The sequence below is a fragment of the Bombina bombina genome, chromosome 1 (genome assembly GCF_027579735.1).
Source record: "Bombina bombina isolate aBomBom1 chromosome 1, aBomBom1.pri, whole genome shotgun sequence".
NCBI lineage: Eukaryota > Metazoa > Chordata > Amphibia > Anura > Bombinatoridae > Bombina > Bombina bombina.
The window spans coordinates 1,220,886,077-1,220,904,177 of NC_069499.1; the positions used below are offsets into that span (position 1 = coordinate 1,220,886,077).

At 39.0% G+C, this 18,101-nt stretch overlaps 1 protein-coding gene across 1 annotated transcript in view; it reads left to right on the forward strand.

Annotated features, from left to right (window-relative positions):
- PHAF1 (phagosome assembly factor 1) overlaps nucleotides 1–18,101 on the forward strand; it is a 149,445-nt gene that overhangs the window by 19,616 nt on the left and 111,728 nt on the right. Inside the window, exon 3 of the mRNA XM_053700334.1 lies at nucleotides 7,339–7,421. Within this exon, the coding sequence (XP_053556309.1) occupies nucleotides 7,339–7,421 (83 nt within the window). The remainder of the gene's footprint in view (nucleotides 1–7,338; nucleotides 7,422–18,101) is intronic.

An 18,101-nucleotide genomic window follows, 5' to 3' on the forward strand; every position in this document is an offset into this window, starting at 1 on the left:
AAAGTAAAATTATATATCAAATTGTTGCTTAGCGTAGAGAAGGAAGGAATAAAAATCAGGACTTGCTGTGGAAATCTGATGTAGGAGTCGTTCCAAGTGTGATGTGTCCAAATGAACCTAAAGGTAATCCCTCTGTGGGTGTGGGTCGTGTGTTTAAAAGTTCCTGTGAAAAAAAAATACAATAGAGTGCAAAAAAGCTGGATGAATTTTAAAAGGAGACTTACCATAAGTGTCAATGCTTTTTAGCCCCAAACTGGGCCTTTATCAAGCCTAGTCCTGATTTTTATTCCTTCCTTCTCCACACTAAGCAACAATTTGATATATAATTTTATATTTTTTCTTTTTCCTTTTCTCCTTTTATATCTTTTTTACATTTTTAAAAAGTTTTTTTTCTTTTCTTCACATTTACATTTTTTGCATTCTTCTAACCCCCTTCGGATCACATAAGGGTCACTCACTTATTGGCGAATCACATATATCATAGACTCTATCCATTCTCCACATAATCTTTAGCATCATGTGTATGCATATTTTCTAACTGTATATACATGGATCCATGTTTTTAGCATAACTTGTTTTTAGTATTATTAGGTGGTTTATTTGATTTTAGCATCATTGTTGTTGTAGTATTATATGTTTTTTAAATTGAATACATTTTATACACATCTGTATGTCACCTTAGCCTTTAATCTCTTAATACATATCAGTTTCTCTTTTAGTTGAAATAATTTTTATTGTCATACACATAGAAATTACAAGCCTCAAATCCCTTCATACATGACACATCTTCCCCCCTTATCACTAGCAAATGTCAAAAGTCCAACAGTCTTTATTCCAATTTGGAGAAGATTTTGGAAAGTCCAATGATTCGATAAAACCATTAACTGATTATATTTCAGTTCAGACTATAAGGCTTGTAGTGTCACTTACAACCCAGTATATTCGGGGGTTGGGGTTTAAGGCAGAGGGAACATCAGATAAAGCAAAAAATAAGGCATACAATAACAGTTCCTCCTCTCCTCCACACCCCCAATTTCTATTTTGTGTATAGGTTATTCCCTTCCCTCTGACACCCCAACAACAAGCAATAACAATACCTCAAAACTTCTTCGAACTTGTCCGCCGCACCATCTCTCCGCAACCGAGTCCAAAAAGGGGATCACCTCCAGTGTTCGGTATAACTCAGGTCTCCAAGTCAGTGGCCTACATATGTCCTGATGTAAACCTCCTCCCTAACCCGCTCTCCCCATTAGTGTGTGGGTCTCCTTACGTTTCCTAGGTTATTAGTGGCCTGCCAAAATCCAGTAATTCCACACCTTTAAGAATTGTTCTTGGCTATTCTGTATGAAGGCTATCGTCTCTGACATCTTGTAAGTGACCTGGATTTTATCCATAACCTCCCTCCATGAGGGTGCCCCCGTTTTCCAGTGTCTTGCTACACATATTTGTGTTAGTGGCTGCATTGAATTGTCTGATCTTATCGTTTAGTAGTGCTTGTGGTGCAGATAGGGAGATGTTTTCAGAAAGAACCTCGCTAAGTAGTTTAGATAGTTGAGACCAAATCTGTTTGACTTGTGGGCAGTCCCACCACATGTGGATATATGTTCCTGCTTCAGTACACCCTCTATAACATAGTTTGTTACCTCTATGTGTGTAATGTGAGGTGATGATGGGAGTAAGGTACCAACGGAAAGATGTTTTAATGATGTTTTCCCTGAAGTCTGCGCTAATTAGCCCTTTACTGGATGTATAGAAGATTATTTCTCAGTCTGTTAGAGTATTAGTTGTATTTAGTTCCATCACAGAAGACTTAGTAGAAAGCCTGGCCCTTTGTAGTGTTAAGTATATTGCAGAGATTAGTTTTTTGAGTCGCTGTGACGTGTTACAAAAGTATTCAAGGGTTGTTAATCTCGCAGTGGTGCCAGGCGTCCTAAATCTGGTTACTGCTGATGCCACTTGTAGGTATAAGAACCAGTGCAGCTTTTCTGGGTGGATTTTATCTTGAATCTGTTGAAATGTAGCTACTTTATTATTATATAGAAAATCTGCCACTCTATATAGTCCTTTATTTTCCCACTTTCCCATCTGTAAGTGAAAATCAACGCTCAAAAGGGTCCTCAGTGGTCTAACCACCGAGTCCCCTGGGATTAGATGTAGAGAGCTGGACAAAGAGGTCCACATCTGCATCATCTCTGTAGTAAGCTTCGAAGTGTAGATGTCCCTAATAGGTTATTTCAACTGACCCCACAATATGTCATCTGATCGCCTGCAACCTGCCATCAATGTCTCCACCCTCACCCATATTAAGTCTTCCGAATTCATACTCATTAAGGTGGTCTGTGCCAACCTCGCTGCTTGATAGTAATGGAGTAAATTTGGTGCTCCCACTCCTCCTAGTTGTCTATGTTGTTGAAGGACCTGAGAGGGGATTCTGGCTTTCTTATTGCCTCTTAAAAAGCTAATGAGATCCATTTGCAATTTTTTTAAGTCTGATAATGGCACTTTAATTGGGAGGGCTCTGAAGAGATATAGTATTCTGGGAAGAATATTCATTTTTATTGCCGATAAACGGCAATACCAGGAAAATCCTCCTTTTTTCCATTTATTAATGTCCTTTCGGATCAATTTGTATAAGGGAACATAGTTTAGATTGTAGAGATTCGCTATGTTACTTGAGAGTTTGACCCCTAGATATTTAATCGCTGTAAGAGTTTGGCTCGCATATATGTAATCCAGTTTTGAATAAGATCTGTGTGCATTTGAATAATAAGTGTGGTCATTGGTCCTACCATATAGGGTATCCCAGGAGTCCAAAATATTATGTTCCAGAAAGACCTCTTTTATTTTTTTAATTGTGGAGTTGTGTCGTAGTTGTGACTGAGATAATGGGGTTTTACCTTGATTTTGGTGTGTATACATAGAAACATTAAAATCCCCTCCTAGAATAATTCTAGAATGTGACCATTGGGTTAATAAATGAGAGATACGGATAAAAAAAGCAGCTTGCGATTCGTTTGGAGCATAAATATTACATAAAACTATCTGCTTGTCGTGTATTCTAACTTGAAGTAGCAAAAATCTGCCCTCTGGATCCCTAGTTGTTTCCTCTACTATAAATCCTACCGACTGATGTATCAATATGGATACTCCTCTCTTTTTTTATCAGTTATAGAGTGAAAGTGTTGAGAATACCCTTTAGACCAATATTTTGGAATTACCTCTCTAGTAAAGTGCGTTTCCTGAAGGAATATGATGTTCGCTTTTAATCTAGTGTATTGGTTTAGAGCTGTCCTGCGTTTGAGATCTGTGTTAAGGCCTCTGACATTGTGTGAAATTAGTCTTAGATTGCTAGCCATTACTCACTATTGTGGTGGAGGAGATCTCCCCCCGGAGCACCGCTACATCTTTCAACCTAGTTACCCATAGGTTTCGGAAGAACAGTTTTCTATTAGTGGATGGGACTCGGCAGCAGAGCGGACGGCACGGCAGAACACTGATAAAAATATAAACAAAAACAAGAATATTAGAATACATTGCAATAAATACCCCAACAAAGGTATACATAATGAGGCTGATACATCTATGAGCCCTGTGTTGAGATAGCAACAAAAGACAAGTAAAGAGAAAAACATTTATAACGCCTCCCCCCCCATAGAAAAAGTAAGTTATGGTTTGGAAACTTCATAACCTGGTGCTATGACTGTAAATAATTATGATATAAAATATTCAACATCATGTACACTAGTAATTGTTAGTTACTGAACGCTACCTACAACAGAACCTTTCTATGTAGTTATCTAGTTTTTAAATTTACCACAGTCAGAGAGTTTATCTCTCTCCTGTGTCTTCACATTACTTAGTAGTGCTAAATACAGAAAAAACAATGAAATGGAACCTCTTTTAGAAACCGTCCAATACTCTAAAGTGTCAAGCCTTGTTCTTTCTTTTCTGAACTCTGGTCCACTTTTGTCTCTGTGATTGAGATGGGTCAAGTTGCAGTTGGGATCTATCTTCTCCTTTCTTCATCTGTGGAATTTCGGGTGGTTCCAGTTGTAATCTACGGCAAATATCAGGGATCTCTGAAGCTTCTTTAAGGCTCAGGGAGCTGCCGTTGTGTAGGATATACAGGTTGATCGGGAACCCCCATCGATATCTAATCTGGTGCTTTCTCAAAAGTGCGGTTAAGGGCTTTAAATAGCTTCTTCTCTGGAGAGTCCGTATACAGAGGTCTTGGTAGAATTGAATTACCATGCCCTGGAATTTAAAAGTGGGATGTTTTCTTGCCGCTGTAAGTATCTCCTCCTTTTCTGGAAATCTAAGAAATTTAACAATTACATCTCTGGGAGGTGCATCTTCTTTTGTCTTAGGTCTTAGCGCCCTATGAGCCCTTTCCGTTTGAAATTTGTCTTCGCCCACCTCTCCAGTGATAGCTTGAAATAGTTGGTGTAGATATATAGGTAATTCGTCTATTGAGACAGCTTCTGGTACCCCTTTCAGGCGCAGGTTACACCTGCGACTCCTATTTTTGAGATCCTCAAGTTTATCATGCATCTCGCTTACTTCTTGTTCCTGTGTAGACATCTTTTGTGTGAGGTTAGATAGATCATCGGCAGTAGAGGCCTCATTTTCTTCCAGAGTAGCAACTCTTGAGCCTAGTTCAGTAATTTCTTGCTTTATGTCTGCCAGACTATTTGTAACGGTATTCTGAAAGGCATCTATTTTTTCCCAGAGCTTATCAAAGTTCTTGTTGATATCTTGCTTAGACACTAGTGCCTTGAGATCTGCTCTTGTTGCAGGAATAGTATCTTCTTCACCAATCTGCGAGTCTGATTCGTAATCATTGTCTTCTTCTATCACCGTATTCGCAGATTCTAGCATTTTCTCGCCACTGGCAGGCCTAAAGAATAGAGAAACTGTGTTTGGCTTAGATCCCTGAGAGGATTTATTCAGCTTTCTGGCCGACATATTACACAAGAAGGTTGTTTGTATTTCACCAGTACACTATAGATGTATCTACGGGTTGTAGCAGGTGTCTCTACGTGGTGTGTAGTTGTATTTTAGAATACCAAGGGTAAACGGGTAGATATACTTTACAGGAAAGTTTTATGGTATATAAGTAGTTAGCAATATTTTTCCTTTAGGGTAGATAATTTCTTCTGCTGCTGGAGGACTGAGAAAGTTAGTAGCTTTCAGGATTATTCCATATAAGGTTTTTTTATTCCCCAGAGTGCTATTGCAGGAACAGAGAGCAATAAATAGATAGGAACATGTTGTAGTGTGAGCCAAACTCTGTTCACTGTTTGTTCAGAAAAAGAAAGTAATCCAGATTACAGCAGGGCTACAGATTGCCACATGGTAGTTATTGCAGGCAGTGAGATTAAGTGTGCATTATTTTTCAGCTGCAATAAACCTCAGGCTAGTTCACTTACAAAGTGTAACCCTCTCTCAAACATTCTAGTAGCCATGTTACTGTAGGGCCTTTCTAGGTGTGTGTCTTTTTATCTTTCTTGTGATCACCTAATTCCTTAGGCCTCAAACGCCCTTAAAAGGTAGTTTTCATGTCCCCACTATATCGCTGGGAAGGGAATAATTTTAAAGTCTCTGTGACCCCATCTGAAGAAGTATGTCGCTTGTTTCCCCTCTTACCGCACTGACCTCTGTGTGTTTCAGGCCTGTCACTCACACAAGTTTAATACCGGAGCATTTTCTCCTTCTCGCGGCTAAAGTGTCGGTTCAGTCCGCTGTTTCCCCTGATAAGGGGTTTCCTTTATGTCATCCCAGAAAGAGGTGGCCGTCAAAGTACTCTTTAAGTTTGTGCTGTGCGGCACCATGCCGCTCGAGAGTAACTATGCCACGTGGCTAAGATGGCGATCGGCACCCGGCACTTCTCCCTGATACCGGGCTAAAAGTAAACCAGTAGTGTCTGGTGTCGCTCCCACTTGCTCTCCGGTACTCACACTAAAGGATCTCAAGGGTCCAGTGTCTTTTTATATGTGTGGCTGTACATATATGTCCTCATATATTGCAGTCTAGCACGGAGCTCCACTACTAAGCTGCCATCTTCCTTCAGCTCCAGGCTCTGCCCCATCAGTTTCTCTTTTAAAGGGTCTGCTAGGGACCCTCCGTAAAGAGCTATAGGTGCCCACATTTAGCGCTTAGTCTAACGTTACTGTTTCCATTCAATCAGATTTACAGCAGAAGCCTTGAAGCAGGTTCAAGAGTGGTTGATATAGGAGACTTCCACTAGAGGTTGTGGTGTCAAATACAGTCAGAAAGGGAATTCAAGTAAGCCTGGATAGGCAAAAGGGTAAACAATAGAATTTAATTTAGGCTAAAGTTCATAGAAACAAGAAGAGATGAAACGCATTCTAGTTCTTATCTTTTGTGAAAATCTATGTTTCTGTATGAATGTGTAGGATAGAATGCTAATATTGTTAAGAAAACATAACTTTGTTTCATGAATTGCAGACAAAAGCTTAAATGATGCGATTCTTTCTCCAGTTGTTTCCACGGTATTTATAAGAGTATATGTAGATACATCACTAGAAGGGTGATATGCACAAGTTTTGATTTTAAGACTGAATTATATTAAAGGGACTTAAAATTTCCTTCCACGGAAGGGGCTGTTTTAAAGTTGACTAGTAAGTGCTTAAAATTAAAAGCACTAACCTGTAAAAAATTCCCTTTACAGTGTTTGAAAACTAATTAGGGGCGGCCTTTGGTGCTTGCCACTGTCTACAATATGTATGCTATACTAGCTTTCAGCTGGCTGGGAGAGTGTCTGCAGGAAACCCAGAAAAGATATGGGCAAAATTCATGTGAGTACGCTTTTTTTGTGAGCTGTGGGAAGCAGCAGAGGCAGCAGTGGCTTCTGAATATTTAAATTAGAATCAGACATTTTTGACAGTTTACTACTTTTTGTTTTAAGACAGACCTTAATAAATACTAGTGCCATGGCACCAAGAATATTCCCCGTCACAACTGCACCTCTGTTTTACAGTGAGCATTGACACAGCAGTATTTGTCATTCCATCCAAGCTGCCATTTCTTCTGTCAACAATGACCACAGGTGACAAAGCCCAACTTCCTTTTCCATAGCCTGGGATTTTGGTGGCTTTTTTAGGTGTGTGTGTGTTTGAACGACACTGGATTATATTGGAAGAGTATCTTTTTATATAGGTGACTGATTAATAAAAACACATACACACATCCATCTGGATGAGGGGAAGTTGCTAAATACTAGCTGCTACTGTATCAGGAAAATTACAGGTAAAACGACATCTATTATGGAATTTCACTGATTAGTCTAAAGTTTAATCTATATGCCTTTACTTGCAGGTATGCCTCTGGCTCAGGCCGTAGCTATCCTTCAAAAGCATTGCCGGATGATTCGAAACGTGCAGATTCTCTATAGTGAACAGGTGAGTTTTGAACTAAAGCCACTTGAATATGTTGATGCTGGAAATTAAAAGCTGACTTAAAAAGACATTGTAATGCAAAAATAAAGCATATTAGTTTTTTAGATAATGCTTTTTTGCACTACTGTCCTGTGCAGGACATGGCCAGTGTGTTAGGATTAGCATACTTGTGTAGCCACCAATCATTGGTCATGTTTTGCTTAGGAGCAATTAGTTTCAGCTACTCAGTGGGACTTAATCTCTTTGTAAAACATCATTGTTTTCTATTAATAATTAACTCTACTAATATGGTCCTGCAAGTGTTTCTGTTAGGGCCTTTGGATAAATACCTTTTTTAATCTTATTAAATGAGCTTAAAAAAGCAATCTGAGGACAAGTTGTTCTCTCGAGTGCTGAAAAACTTTGCCAGAGAAAGACCAGATATTTTCAGTGTGTAAAAACTCCAATTATATATAGTGCAGGAAATATTCAGATGTCGGAATAATTTCTATTCTGGAGTTGTTGACTTCCCAACATCAACTACAATTTGAGCAAATAAAAGTACCCATTTATTCTGCAGAAGTATGTCATCCCTTCTGGCTTATTGTGTATTCTTGAATCCCTCTTCCAGCAGGACAATGATCCTAAACACACACCAAGGCCGTGTCCGACATATATGAAGAGGAGCTAGAAGTGCTTTTTTGCATCGCTTTCCTTCAAAAAAATCACATGACTTGAACCCCAGTTTACTTTTTTTTTTTAAGAATATTGGAGAAGGGAAAATGTGAAACTTACCTCTCTAGACACTCTCTCTAGGAAGTGCTGGAATAATGTGGCTTTTAAAATTCTTCTTAGACTTGTACAATCAATTTTGGACAGAGAGAGGTAAAGCGGTCATTAAAGGGACAGTAAACACAAAAAATGTTATTGTTTAAAAAGATAGATAATCCCTTTATTACCCATTCCCCAGTTTTGCATAACCAACACGGTTATATTAATGTTTTTTTTACATCTGTGATTACCTTGTATCTAAGCTTCTGCAGACTGCCTCCTTATCTCAGATCATTTGACACTTTCATTTTAGCCAATCAGTGCTGACTCATAAATAACTTCATAGGCATGAGCACAATGTTAGCTAATATGGCACACATGAACTAACGCCCTCTAACTGTTAAAAAACAAATGCATTCAGATAAGATGCAGCCTTCAAGGGCTTATAAATTAGCACATGAGCCTACTTAGGTTTAACTTTCAACTAAGAATACCAAGAGAACGAAGCAAATTTGATGATAAAAGTAAATTGGAAAGTTGTTTAAAATTACATGCCGTGTCTGCATCATGAAAGGTTAAAGGGACATAATACTCATATGCTAAATCACTTGAAACTGATGCAGTATAACTGTAAAAAGCTGACAGGAAAATATCACCTGAGCATCTCTATGTAAAAAAGGAAGATATTTTACCTCACAATCTCCTCAGCTCAGCAGAGTAAGTTCTGTGTAAAAATTTATACTCAGCTGCTGCCCACCTGCAGGTAAAAGAAAAAAATGAAGAAATGAACAGCAGCCAATCAGCACCAACAGTGCTGAGGCCATGAACTCTTACTGTGATCTTATAAGATTTCACTTAACTCTCATGAGATTTCATTGTAAACTTGCTTAAACTGAATAGGGAAATAAGATGAGAGTGCACAAAAGCTTGCTCCTTCTGCTGTCTAATTTGCTGCTTAGACGTCCTTTACAATGGGATGTGGCTACTGAGAAACTTTTGAGGTAAAATATCTTTCTTTTTTACATAGAGATGTTCAGGTGATATTTTCTAGTCCGCTTTTTACAGCTATACTGCATCACTTTCAAGTGTTTAAACATTTGGATGTTATGGCCCTTTAATTTGGACTTTACTGTCCCTTTAAGACAAATGATAGTCATAACAAATTATTTCAGAATTTTCTGATTTTCAGTATTTTTTTTTTTTTAAATACTGTATATTTTGTCAAGCAAAATAGTTGTTCAGAAATGCTGAACTAAAAGCAGATTTCGGTAGTTTTAGACCCTGCTTTACATATGTTTTTGAGAGACGACTTACATTTAAAAATTGTTTATAATATTATGTAACTCATTCATGTATATAAAATCTAAAAATTTTACAGAGTGCACAAGGAACATGATATGGTTTGAAAATGTGTTTAGAAGTGTTTTAAGAGGGACGTCTGTGTAAATTATATGTTAAATAATGAAAAAGCTTAGGAGCCAGTAATGAAATTGTTACTGCTGTGTGGCTCCCTGGTCTTGAGATTTGCCAAGCCTGATTTTACAGATGGTATTGTGCTTTAAAAGAAAATTAAAGTGAATGGCATAGCTAGCAGATCTGAACTAAAATACAGTAAACCTGCACACACACAGACTAGTGAGGAATTCAAAATTGTAATAGATGATATGACTCTTTAAGGGGACACACTGCATACATTCAATGCACCACCCTTTAATCAAGGGTGCTGCGATTATGGAACCGAGGTTATACTGCAGGTATTACATGTGCAAATACCTCAGCACTGGAATGTAGGGAAAAATCATTTTCAGCTTGGCGGCACCCAATGCTATGCTTATATAATGTGTTTAAAGGGACACTGTACCCAAAATTTTTCTTTCGTGATTCAGATTGAGCATGAAATTTTAAGCAACTTTCTAATTTACTCCTATTATCAAAATTTCTTCATTCTCTTGGTATCTTTATTTGAAATGCAATAATGTAAGTTTAGATGCCAGCCCATTTTTGGTGAACAACCTGGGTTGTCCTTGCTGATTGGTGGATAAATTCATCCACCAATAAAAAAGTGCTGTCCAGAGTACTGAAACCAAAAAAAAGCTTAGGTGCCTTCTTTTTCAAATAATGATAGCAAGAGAATGAAGAAAAATTGATAATATGAGTAAATTAGAAAGTTGCTTAAATTGCATGCGCTTTCTGAATTACAAAAGAAAAAATTTGGGTTCAGTTTCCCTTTAATGCTCCTTTTAAAAGGACACAAAACCCACATTTTTTCTTGATGCTCTATTATGTAATTTGCTTGGTTCTCTAGGTATTCTTTTGTTGAAAAGCACCATGCGGTAGGCTCAGCAGCTGCAATGCTCTGATGATTGGTGGCTGCACATATATGCCTCTTGTCTTTAACTCATCAGATGTGCTCAACTATCTCTAAGTAATGCATTGCTGCTCCTTTAAGAAAGAATACCAAGAGATTGGAGCAAATTTGATAATAGAATTAAAATGAAAAGTTGTTTAAAATTGTATTTTCTATCTGAATGTTCAATCTGAATCATGAAATAAAAATTGTAGGCTTTATGTCCTTTTAAAGAGTAATATGATATATTTAACAAATGTTAATTACTTACTATTCTGTTTTTCTGTGTTTCTGTTGAGATCTGCTAGCTATGCCGTTCTCTAGAGATGCCGTTTTACCCTGACTAGATGTAAAATGCTATTACTGACATTCCATTTTGTCATCTGAATCTCCTTTTACATATGAAGATAAATCACTTTCCAAATATTTTCAGCCAACGGTATTGGCAGTCCAATTTAGTTGAACACTATTAGCAAACAGATCGAACAAAGATTGTGAAAGAACTTGTTATTGTGCCTCTGGCTAAACAAAGTCCAAAAGATATTTGTATGTAAAAAAAAAATTAATGTTTTCATACTACTACTTTTAGAGCTGTGAACAACCACAAGTCAGTTACAAATTCTTGTAGGAATAGACAGTAAAGACAGTAAATGAAACTTTCACGATTCATATAGAGCATGCAATTTTAAGCAACTTTCTAATTTACTCCTATTATCAATTTTTCTTTTTCTCTTGCTATCTTTATTTGAAAAAGCAAGAATGTAAGCTTAGGAGCCAGCCCATTTTTGGTTCAACACCTGGTACAGCTTGCTGATTGGTGTCTAAATGTAGCCACCAATCAGCAAGTGCTCCCCAGTTTCTGAACCAAAAATGGTCTGGCTCCTAAGCTTGCATTCCTGCTTTTCAAATAAAGATACCAAGACAACAAAGAAAAATTGATATGAGTGAAATTGCATGCTCTATTTGAATAATGAAAGTTTTTAATTTTGACCAGACTACTATGTTTGCATACTTAAATTTATCATATTTTTAAATTCACCTCTTTAAAATGACATTCATTATTCTTGAAAGAGACATATTAAACACTAAATACATGCTAGATAGAATAATGCATTCAAAGAAAAGTCTAGTCTGAGAATAAAGTAGATTTTTTTTTAAAGTTTCATTAGTTGTTTAAATATTGACAAAATAAGTGTAAATTTTTATTGTGTATAAAACAACTGGAGTTGCCATGTTGTAACTTAGGTTTATTTCTCTGCTTTGGCCAATTAAGGACAGTTATAAATAAGTCACTGGAGTGTGCAGCCAATGGCTATGTGGAAAATTCTTAACTCGGAGATGTCATAGCATGTTGCTCCATGTTTTTCATGCACATATACCAACCAAATTTCTTTTCAATGGCATGGAGAGTCCACAAATCCATTCAATTACTAGTGGGAATTCAACTCTTGCCCACTAGGTGGAGGCAAAGAACACACCAGCAAAGCTTCAAGTATCCTCCCACTTCCCACAATCTCCAGTCATTCTTTGCCTGTGTAACATAGGTGATGTGTGAAGGTGTCTGAAGAACTCAAGTTGTTAATCCTTTAATGGGTACCTTTCCCTGCAAGCAAGGATTGGGGTTATGCTGTGTCCATTTAATTCTCTTTAGTAAGAGTAATGGTGGCTTTTAGCAGCTGGAAGACGGTGAGGTGGTCTTTGCTTACCTTCCAACATTTTTGCTACCCCTATATAGAAAACCAGGGTTGGTTACTCTGTTTTTTCTTTATCTACAGGTCTATGTCAATGAGGATTCTGTCACACCTGTTTGCTGTACCTGCCCTACAGCGGATCCACAGGTAAGTGCTTTTACCTTCTAGGTGAGAAGGATGCAGCACTTAGTTCCTTGTTTTTTTTTTTTTTTTTTTTTTTTAAAAAAAAGAGAAAAAAGGATACTTGGCGAAACAAGGTGGATCCTTAAGGGACTGAATATCCCTTTTAAAGATTGGTGATTTATTGGGCAGCAGTTCAGGGCACTTTTCTGTCATGTGAAGGCTTTTTTGATTTTGGCTGTGGGGATTTATTTGCACAAGTTTACCTTTTATTTTATTTGGGACATATCTCTTTTTAAGGAGGTTGTTGGCGGTTCTTTTTTACCGCATCTCTCTTTTGAATTTAAATCATGTCACCGCTCAGTTACTTCCTGAGTGCTGAACGGTATGTTTCTAGCCGGCTGTTTGGAAGGCGGATTTTCAAGGAGACAGAGCGGATTTTCTGGCATTTGATCATTTTTTTTCTGCCTGTTGCTTCTCTCTGATGTTTGCAGCTTTCCAGCATCTGCAGTTTGAACAGGATTTTTTTTATCTGCTGGTGTGGATTGGATTCCTGGTTACCAGTTGGGTGAGTCTCTCCAGCGTGGATGGGGTGTAGAGGTGCCGGTTTTTATCAATTATTTGTTATCTATGCCTAAAGTTTTTTTTTTTTTTTTTTATTCTAATTATTTATATAGAACTTAGAGTATAGGGGAAATAAAGGGCTTTTTTATTTACTATGGATGCTGATCCATGATTTCTCTGTCATTTGATAAATGTCTTTATTGTGCAGATGCCCAGGTTATACCGCCTGTGCAATTTTGTTCCCCTTGCCTTAAGGTTTTATTATCTAAGGATAAGGATTCCTTATCTGAGCTTTCTTTATCTCAGGATAATGCTGTTCAGGGGTTGTCTCAGCCTACTTCTAACATGTCCCAGCCTTTGACAGATTCACATGTAATGCCCTGCGGTTCCTCTCAGTCTTGTTTGAATAAAGATTTTGCTGCACAGTTGACGTCTGCAGTTTCTGCAGCCCTAAGTGCTTTTCCTAGTTCTGTTAAAAGGAAGAGGAAATCTAAGTACATTGCTATGTGTTCTGTTTCCGCCAGGACTGATTTGGTTAGTCTTTCTCAGTTATCTAGCGAGGATCATTCCTCTGCAGCCTCTGAGGGAGAGATCTCTGATTTAGTTCTTAGTACAGTAGATTCTGAGGAGGTTAATTTTAGATATAAACTGGAACATCTCTGTTTACTTTTGAAGGAGGTTTTAGCTACTTTGGATGACTCTGAAACAATACAGAGGCTCCTAAAAAAGCTAATAAACTGAATAGTTTTTGATGTCAAACCTAAATCTGTGGAGGTTTTTCCTGTTCCAGATCACATGTCTGACGTTATATCTCAGGAATGGGAGAAGCCGGGTGTTCCTTTTAATCTGTCTCCTGTGTTTAAAAATATTTCCTGTGGCTGATTTAGTGTGAGATCTGTGGCACACTGTACTTTAGCTAAGAGAACTACCATTTCTCTTCAGGATAGGTCCTCTTTTAGAGACCCTATGGATAAGAAACTGGAGGGTTATTTAAGAAGGATGTTTCTTCATCAGGGTTTGCAGTGGCAACCAGTTGCTAGTATTGCGACAGTTGCTGTTGCAGCCTCTTAATGGTGTGACTCATTGTCTGATTTAATTTCAAAGGAGACTATGATAGAGGAGATACAAGATAGGATCAAGACTCTAAAGCTGGCTAATACTTTTATCTGTGATGCCAGTATGCAAGTTTTCAGGCTGGGAGCCAAAATTTCTAGTTTTACGATACTAGCCTGCAGAGTCCTTTGGTTAAAGTCTTGGTCTGCAGATGTGACTTCAAAATCCAAGCTTCTGTCTCTACCTTTTAAGGGTAAAACTTTATTTGGTCCTGGACTGGCAGAGATCAGTTCCACGGTTACTGGTGGGAAAGGAGTTGTTTTTTTTTTTACCAGAAGATAAGAACAATAGACCCAAGGGTTGTCAGACTTCTAAATTTGTTCCTTTTCGTAACTTTAAGGGACAGAAATCTTCCTCGTCTTCTAAATCTGAACAAGCCAAGACTTCTTGGAGAGCTAGCCAGCCCTGGAATAAGGATAAGCATTCCAGAAAGCCACTGATGCTAAATCAGCATGAAGGGGCCACCCCCATCCAGTTCTGGATCAGGTAGGAGGCAGGCTTTCCTTCATTCAGCAGCCTTGGATTCGCGATGTTCCCGATCTGTGGGCAGTGGTTGTGGTCTCCCATGGATACAGGATAGGATTTAAATCTTTTCCCCCCAGGGACAGATTTCTAATATCAAGATTATCTGTAAGCCAGATAAAGAGAGAGGCCTTCTTAAACTGCGTAAGGGATCTGTCTTCTCTGGGAGTAATTATCCCAGTTCCTCTAGCAGAACAGGCCCAGGGATTTTATTTAAATCTTTTTGTGGCTCCCATAAAAAGGGAACTTTTCAACCCATTCTAGACCTCAAGTCTCTCTTCAAGTTAATCAAGGTTCTGTCCTTCAAAATGGAGGACTATTCGTTCGATTCTCCCTCTACTTCAGGAAGGTCAATTTATGACCACCATTGACCTGAAGGACGCGTATCTTCATGTGCCTATCCACAGGGAACATTTTAAGTTCCTGAGGTTTGCTTTATTGGATCAACATTTCCAATTTGTCGCCCTTCCTTTCGGCCTCCCCACTGCTCCTTGAATCTTTACAAATGTTCTAGGGGCTCTTTTGGTTGTGGCCAGATCTCTAGGGATCGCGGTGGCACCTTACCTAAACGATATCTTGGTTCAGGCATCATCCTTTTAGTTAGCAAGATCCCATACAGATTCTTTGTTAGCCATTCTCCGCTCCCACAGGTGGAAGGTGAATCTATGGAAAAGTTCCTTGATGCCTAATTCCAGGGTATGTTTTCTGGACACAATCATAGACTCAGTATCTATGAAGATTTTTTTTTGACGGAGGTCAGAAGATTCAAGCTTCTGGAGGCCTGTCGTTCTCTTCAGTCTTCTGTTCGTCCATCTGTGGCAGTGTGCATGGAAGTAATTGGTCTTATGGAGGCATCCATGGACATTATTCAGTTTGCTCGCTTCCATCTGAGACCTCTACATTTATGTATGCTCAGTCAATGGAACGGAGACCACTGGGATCTCTCTCAGAGGATAGTTTTAGACTCTCAGACAAGGATTTCTCTGTCTTGTGGGGTTTCCCAGGACCATTTGTCTCAGGGCACTTGTTTCCTAACACCTTCTTGGGAGATTGTGACCACGGATGCCAGCCTGTTAGGCTGGGGTGTCCCTAAGAGCTCAGGGACTTTAGACTCAGGAGGAGTCTGCCCTACCTATAAATATCCTGGGTGGACAACTGGGAAGTGGATTATCTAAGCAGGGAGACGTTTCATTCAGGGGAATGGGCTCTCCATCCGGAAGTTTTCTTGATATTAACCCCTTAAATAGGGAGTTCCGGAGCTGGATCTGATGGCATCTTGTCTAAATGCCAAGCTTCCAAAATACGGAGCATGATCAAGAGATCCTTAAATAGCTCTGGTAGACGCCCTGGCAGTGCCATGGGATTTTGGTCTAATTATCTGTTTCCTCCAGTTGCCCTTGTTCCTCGGGTGATAGCTCGTGTCAAACAGGAGCAGGCTTCGGGTAATTCTAATGCTCAAGCGTGGCCTCGCAGAACTTGGTATGCGGACCTAGTGAAGATGTCGTAATTTTCCCTGTGGAAATTTCCTCTGAGGAAGGATCTTATACTTCAGGGTCCTTTTCTCCATCCGAACTTAGTCTCTCTGAAGCTGACTGCTTGGAGATTGAACGCTTAATTTTGTCTAGGCGAGGTTTTTCTGTGAAGATTGAGACTATTACTGTTACTCTATTTATTATAAGGTGCGTAGATACCTTCATTGGTGCGGTTCTAGGGGTTTTTCTTGGAGTCAGGTGAGAATTCCTCATATTCTGTCCTTTCTTCAGGAGGGTCTGGAGAAGGGTTTATCAGTTAGTACCCTAAAGGGTCAGATCTCGGCTCTGTCGATTCTTTTGCAGAAGCGTCTGGCAATTTTGCTAGATGTTCAATCTTTTGTCCAGGCTCTGGTTAGAATCAGGCCTGTGTTTAGGTCAATTGCTTCTCTTTGGAGTCTTAATCTGGTACACAAAGTTCTACAGCAGGCACATTTGAGCCTATGCATTCTGTTGATATTAAGTTATTGTCCTGGAAAGTTTTTTGTTTCTGGTGGCAATTTCTTCTGCCCATAGAGTTTTTGGACCTTTTGGCTCTACAGTGTGACTCTCCTTATCTTATTCTTCATGCGTAATAAGGCAGTCCTCCGTAATAAATAAGGATTCCTACCGAAAGTGGTTTCGGAACACAATATTAACAAGAAATTGTTGTTCCTTCACTTTGTCCTAATCCTTCCTCTAAGAAGGAGCGGTTGTTGCACAATCTGTTGTGCGTGCTTTGAAGTTCTGTTTGCAGGCTACGAAAGATTTTTGTCAATCTTCTGCTCTTTTTGTTGTCTTTTCTGGTAAATAGAGAGGTCAGAAGGCCACATCTTCTACTCTCTCCTTCTGGTTGAAAAGTGTTATTCGATTGGCTTATGAGACAGCTGGACAGCAGTATCCAGATAAAAATTACTCCACTAGAACTGTCGCTTCCTCTTGGGCCTTTAAAAATGATGTTTCTATGGAACAGATTTGCAAGGCGGCCACTTGGTCATCATTCCATACTTTTTCCAAATTTGATAAATTTGATGTTTTTACCTCCGCTGAGGCTTCCTTTGGGAGGAAAGTTCTTCAAGCGGTGGTGCCTTCTGTCTAGGTTCGCCTGTCTTGTGTATCCCTTCCTTAAATTTTGTGGACACTAGCTTTGGTATTGGTTCCCACTAGTAATTGAATGGATTTGTGGACCCTCCATGCCATTGGAAAGAAAATAATAATTTATGCTTACCTGATTAATTATTTTCTTTCCTGGCATGGAGAGTCCACGACCCGCCCTTATTTTAAGACTCCTTTTTGTAATTTTCTAAACCTCAGGCACCTCCTATACACTTTGTGTCTTCTTCTCTTTCCATGATTCCTCGGCTGAATGACTGGGGATTGTGGGAAGTGGGAGGATACTTGAAGCTTTTGCTGGGGTGTTCTTTGCATCCACCTGGTGGGCCAGGAGTTTAATTACCACTAATTTAATGGATTTGTGGACTCTCCATGCAGGAAAGATAAGAATTTATTAGGTAAGCATAAATTATTTTATAGTAGAACTTCATCATTTTTTTTTTCTTTAATAATTTGTCATTAACGGCTAGATTACGAGTTTTACGTTATAAGGGGTGGGGGGCTAACTTGCACGTTATTGTCAATGCTCACTTCCCTACAGTATTACAGGTTTACAAAAACCTGGAGTTATCAGGCAAAAAGTGAGCGTAGCGCAAACTTGTGCTCCATACCGCACTCCAATACAAGCGCTGCTGAAAGCCGCGGTGAGCTGGTTTTTAAGTGCTCGTGCACGATTTCCCTATAGACATCAATGGGGAGAGCCGGCTGAGAAAAAGTCTAACACCTGCAAAAAAGCAGCATAAAGCTCCATAACGCAGCCCCATTGATTCCTATGGGGAAACAAAATTTATGTTTACACCTAACACCCTAACATGAACCCTGAGTCTAAACACCCCTAATCTTACACTTATTAACCCCTAATCTGCCACCCCGACATAGCCAACACCTACATTATACTTATTAACCCCTAATCTGCCGCTTCGGACATCGCCGCCACTATAATAAACATATTAAC